Source organism: Lolium rigidum, chromosome 3 (genome assembly GCF_022539505.1).
Source record: "Lolium rigidum isolate FL_2022 chromosome 3, APGP_CSIRO_Lrig_0.1, whole genome shotgun sequence".
NCBI classification, from domain to species: Eukaryota; Viridiplantae; Streptophyta; class Magnoliopsida; order Poales; family Poaceae; genus Lolium; species Lolium rigidum.
The window spans coordinates 159,832,949-159,838,790 of NC_061510.1; the positions used below are offsets into that span (position 1 = coordinate 159,832,949).

The 5,842-nt window shown below is 48.0% G+C and overlaps 2 protein-coding genes across 2 annotated transcripts; one reads left to right on the forward strand and one right to left on the reverse strand.

Annotated features, from left to right (window-relative positions):
- The first annotated feature begins 1,984 nt into the window (after window positions 1-1,984).
- LOC124698523 (cortical cell-delineating protein-like) lies at window positions 1,985-2,733 on the forward strand. The gene has a single exon (XM_047231008.1). The coding sequence runs from the start codon at window positions 2,074-2,076 to the stop codon at window positions 2,434-2,436; it is 363 nt and encodes a 120-aa protein (XP_047086964.1). The 5' UTR covers window positions 1,985-2,073; the 3' UTR covers window positions 2,437-2,733.
- A 965-nt stretch (window positions 2,734-3,698) lies between these two features.
- On the reverse strand, window positions 3,699-5,181 carry LOC124698522 (cyanohydrin beta-glucosyltransferase-like). The gene is made up of 2 exons (XM_047231007.1): window positions 4,683-5,181; window positions 3,699-4,606 (listed from the first exon to the last, which is right to left on the reverse strand). Exons 1-2 carry the CDS (start codon window positions 5,179-5,181, stop codon window positions 3,699-3,701), a joined length of 1,407 nt encoding a protein of 468 aa, XP_047086963.1.
- Window positions 5,182-5,842: the final 661 nt, after the last annotated feature.

The window sequence follows — 5,842 nt, forward strand, 5'->3', positions numbered from 1 at the left end:
TAAATGACTTTTCAAGCTTGTTTTTAAAGATGAGATGTGTCCAACCCTCCTTAGGAGAAAATATGTTGGCTCAAATGAACTATCTAATGTTTATTGGAAACAGGAGACTCACACATATGGGCATGCCTAATGGCGATGAAAAAATATTCTTTCCATATAGTTCTTTCTCCATTAGGGATGGATCGAAGATTAGGTTCTGGGAGGATAAATAGCTAGGTAACTCCACACTCCAAGAACAATATCCAGCCATGTACAATATTGTACGTCACAAAAGTGATATGATCGCTAAGGTGTTGGAAAATTCACCACCAAATATGTCGTTCAGAAGAGATCTCATTGGTCCTAGGCTAGCATCTTAGAATGCTTTGCTACATCATCTGACTTTGGTCGATTTGACGCATGGGACCAATGAATTTCTATCGAATCTATATGTGAGTGGTAAATTCTTGGTGGATTCCATGTAAAAAGCTCTAATTATTTTAGAGCTGTCACTTGATAACCATAAGAAAATTTGGAAGATGAAGATCCGCTAAAAACTACGGTTTTAACGTGGTAGCTTTGTCGATGTGTAATTTTTTACCAAAGATGACCTTGTAAAACGCAATTAGCATGGAAGTAAAATGTGCATTTTCGAGGCTATAAATACCTAGTCTTCCTGTGCAACTTTTCTAGAGCTATATGGTAGCCATCTAGATAGATTCTACCTTATATCCACCACGTAATGTTACGAATATTTTTGGCAATTGGGTCAATGATGTGGATCCTAGTTTTAAGCTACTTAGTAGGGTAAGAGCGATAGCCGTTATTTGGTTGTTATGCCTTTGTAGAAATGACAAAATTTTAATAATAAAATGATTCTGTTATGCTTGTTACCTATCAGTGCACAACTACACTCCATTCATGGTCGTGTCTACAACATGTGGAGCATCGCGATCTGTTTTTGGAGTTGTCTATACCGTTAGAGGATGCGGTGAACTATATTTTTTATTCCATATGGAGTTTTCTACACATTGGTCTACCATCGCCGTAGGTGCTCTTATAGTTTCTTTCATGATTACTTGTAGAGAGCATCGATATTTCTTTTGATGTAACTTTTAGGTTAAAACGGTTTTGTGCATCTCAGTTATACAGATGCGAGAACCTTTTCAGTAACAAAGCGGCTTTTATCGAAAAAAAGGTCTTAAGCTGATACTATATGAAGAGTTTGGATTAAATGACAACATACATATGCAGAATAATAGCTAGGCTCTTTACAAAGAGTCAATTATACTCCCTGCCTTTATTTGGCAATTTAGGATTGTAGTCCAGATCTATCTCTACTAGTCTTTTTCACTTCAAATCCATACTATATAAACAGTCTAAGAGGCTCACAATTTAATCATCATCGGTCAATATACAATCTATATTTTCGCAACATCGTATCGTCTATCAGTATGTTCACATAGTAAACCCTGTGATCCACTGGCTGGAGCGGCGGCATCTCGTCTTGGTTGATAACGTACTCCACACTGAGCGCGAGTGGCGAGTAATCAGTTCATCTTTTGACTCTCCTGAGCAAATGGCGACGACGCGGCTGCGTTGTGCGCGCGCGGATGCATGTCGGCTCAGTTGCTTGGAACGAACCGTCGTGTTTTGTGCCATTTTGTGGCAATAGTGGACACGGTCTGGCCTGCCTGTTTTGGCACGTACGTAGTGCTCTTTGAGTTGTAAAGTTTCCCAATGTAGTACACTCAATCTGCAGAAAACTTAAGATCAGTGCTACATATGTGGAGATAATGATGTGGTGAGTGGATATCATTGTTTTGCAAGAGACGCGCAGTTGCTACCCGTTTCATGTTCACACATGGCACTACGAGCTGCTACCAAAATATCTCCGTGGGGCACCTTGCATCGCACCACCGCCCATCGAATCCATTCACGCAGATAGATTTTCCTATAAATGCTCCGCACGAACCATACTAGAAGATCCATCCCACCCTGCAAAGCTAAGCTGCAAGAGCACCACTCAGAAGGCAAAGAGAGCTAAGCACGAACACTTCCACTTCGGTACTGTTTGCTCGCAACGAAGAAGAAATGGCCTCCAAATTCCCAGCTTGTTTCCCGGCGCTCTTCCTGGCGCTGAACCTCCTCTTGGTCGCCGGCGTCCGCGGCCAGAGCCCGTCGACCAGCGGCAACCCGTGCCCGACGAACGCGCTGGCGGACCTCAAGGTTTGCGCCGACGTGCTCGTGCTGCTCAAGCTCAAGATCAACGTGCCGGCGAACCAGCAGTGCTGCCCCATGATCGGGCAGCTCGTCAAGCTCGACGTCGCCGCCTGCCTCTGCGCCGCCATCAAGCTCAGCGTCCTCGGCATCCCCATCAACCTGCCGCTCGACGTGCCCCTCGTCCTCAACTACTGCGGCCGCAACGCCTCCGCCGCCGGGGCCAACTGCTCGTGATCCATGTCCTAGCAGTATCTTACACGCGCGCGGCGGCAAACGTAACGTGCATGCGTACGCACGCGCGCGGATATATACTTTCTAATTGCTTCAGTCGTCGCATGAATAATGTGTTTGTATCTGTGGATGCTTCATGGCTTCAGGTTATGCTAGTAGGCTGGTGTCCATGATCATCTCAAAAGGGAAATTATAGAGTTGTTAATTGTAAGTGCTGTGTTTTACTGGCAATTAAAAATGTTTCTTCAGTTTGCCACTTACTTGAATGTCGCTGCAAAAAATAAAGATTTCCTTCCTCAAGTTGAGCAACTTTGGAAGAAATCGGTTCACGGCATGGATCCTATAGATATTATGAACGTTAAGTTGAAACGTTTTAAAAAACACTTTAAAGGATGGGGGTCGAACCTCTTTGGCCGTATAAAAAAGGAGAAAAAAGAGCTCAAAGAGGAGCTATCTCTTCTGGAGACTGAGGAAGAATCTTATGTGTTGTCCCAAGAGGATTTTGTTAGGAAAACGGAGACCCTTGTTGAACTTCAAAAAATCTATGCGGATGAGGAACTATATTGGTTGCAGAGATCTAATGAGAGATTGTTACTTGAAGGTGATCAAAATACCGCAATTTTCTTTGAGTAGCAAATGGTCGGAAAAGGAAAAAAACACGATACATATGTTAAAAGATGGAGATATTAATATTGAAGGGACAAAAATCTTTTAGACCATGCCACTAACTTTTACAAAAACATCTTTGGTCCGGCCCCCGGTAATTTGTTACATCTTGATGGATCCATGTGGTCGAGTGAGGAAACCCTTAATGATAATGATAATCTTGACTTAACTTGACCCTTTACCGTAGAGGAAATTGAGCTTGCCCTTTTTTCCATGGATGCTAACAAAGCCTCTGGTCCGGATAGTATTCCTATAGAGTTCTTTCAGCATTGCTGGCAGTTGGTGAAACCAGAGTTGCATGTTGTCAGTGATATGGATTGTCTGAAGCGTCATGCTATTTCTAAGTTGATTTTCAGTCCAATTAGAATTATCAAAACTGTAAAATATATTAAAATTAGCAAAACCGTCATCTAACGGTTACAAAGTCAACTAAGATTTTGTTGATTTCCAGTCATATTAGAATTAGCAAAACCGTAAAATATATTCTTGAATTTGTGCGCTGTTTTATCTGACAACATGAACTTTGATTGGGATCTTGATCAACGAATCCATCATCAGAACATAAAAAATGACAAAGTTAACTGAACAAATAAATAACATCACAAGCCTTTGAGCAGCACATCCTCAATGAACTTATCGAGGTTAACATAGGACGAGCCCCCTTCTTTGGAAGCATCTTCAGCAAGCCTCTTCCACTCCAACGTCCTCTCCCTGGCCTCCACCCCCTTCTTGCCGACCAACATCTCTCTCACTAGTGCAGCTATTTCATCGCTCCCCGCCTCATGTGGCAGCTCGGCCCCGATGTTCCATGCCGTGCTTACCTGCCGACAGTTAGTAGGTTGCTCTGATATCATCGGCCACCCGAGCACCGGCACACCGGCGAGCACGCTCTCCAGGATGGAGTTCCACCCGCAGTGTGTAACAAAGAGCCCAATCGCCGGGTGGGCAAGGACCGCCTCCTGGGCGCACCACGGCACGACGAGTCCGTCATGCCCGACCACAACGTCCACGGCCATGTCGGGCCGCAGAACCCATAGGTACGGGGAGCCGCACCTCGCGAGACCGGACGCGAAGTCCTTTATCTTGTCGGCGCTCATGGCGGCATGGCTACCGTAGCTCACGTACACCACGGAGCGAGCCTCTTTCCCGTCCAGCCACGCCATGCACTCCTTGTCCTCCTCCAAGAGGCTTGACGTGTAAGTCGAGTCACCGCTGCCTCTCGCCGGGAGTGATGTGATGATGGTCGAGAGAGGGCCGACGGTGTAGATGGGCGGGAGGATGGCCGTGAGCGCGTCGAGGACGTCCTTCTCGATGTCGTGGAAAGTGTTGATCAGGATGGCCCTGGAGCCGGCGAGGACGCGCATCTGGTGGAGGTGGATGCGGAGCAGCGCGTCGTCGGCTTCCGCCGTGTGGCAGAACGTCGGCATGTCCTTGAGCCGCATGCCCTTCATCCCCGGCATCCAGTCTACCGGGGCGTCGAGGCTGCCGTCGTTTTTGTAGCCAGTTCCTGCCACAGAACACGTTAATAAACAACTAAATTTGAACTTTTTGGAACGTTTTTTTTTCTTATACAGGAGTAGTACCTTTGAGCGGCACGAGACCCCTCTTCATGAGCTCCTCGAATTGCATGTACCCCATGAGGCCGTACGCGGAAGCCGTGAAGAAGTTGACGTCAGGTACGCCGACGTCCCGCGCCGCCAGGGAGGCGAACGACATGGGCGAGTCGGCGACGACGCAGCTCACGGGTGGCACGCCGGCCCTGTTCGCCAGCGCGCGCAGCAGCTCTTTGAAGGGCTGGAGGCAGTTCCGCTCCAGCGCCTCGAGGTGCGCTTCCAGCGTCGTCGGCGGCGCCTCGAGCGACAGCCCGTCCGGGATGACCTCGACGTCAAACCACGCGGCTGCTGCAGCGGCCGCCTCGGCGCCCCTGGCGCGCTCGAGGCGGCGGTAGTGCAGCTGGGTGTGGACGAGCGTGACGTGGAAGCCGCGGGAGTGGAGGACGCGGGCGAGCTGCGTGTGAGGGGCGACATGGCCGTGCGCCGGGAACGGCACGAACACCACGTGCGGCTTCCGCGCCGAGCCCATCGGTGCAAGTACTTACGCCGCAGCTAGCTTGCGTGCGTTTTGTTTCTTCTCGATCAGCTGCGTTCGTTCTTCGGAAACTAATTAAGGCAGGGTTTTTCTGTTGGTGCAGAGCTGTAGAGAGCATATATAGAGGACACCGGCCAGAGGGTAGTTGCAGTGTGTGGTCCGGCGGGAACGAAGGGGAGAGCTCTAGGAAATATGTCAGCACCCGTAGGTTCATAGGCAGAGGACATCACGTACGACATCATAGGCAGAAGAAATATGTCAGCACCCGTAGATTACTACTCGATGCCACAAGATTTACTGGAACACCCGAGGCCTGACAGGACTAGCTTGCTACGTGGGATAACCCGGTGCATTCAAGCCACTTACAAAACCTTTCTGAACTCCAGACTCTCGTATGTAGCTATCGAATTTGCCGCGGTGGGACGGCATGCGGCTACATTACAAAACCAACAATAGAGATGCATCAATAACTTGCTCGAGTCACGAAAGCCTCTTAAGTTTGAGAAAAGGACACCACAGTAAATAGAAGTACGGAGTATCCTAATCAAAATCAGCGTGAAATGGATTGTCTCTTTGCATTTGTCCTTCTCAACATCAATCTTGGATGGATCATCGGGGCCTGTTTGGTTCCTCCATAATACCTTGGGAGGATTCT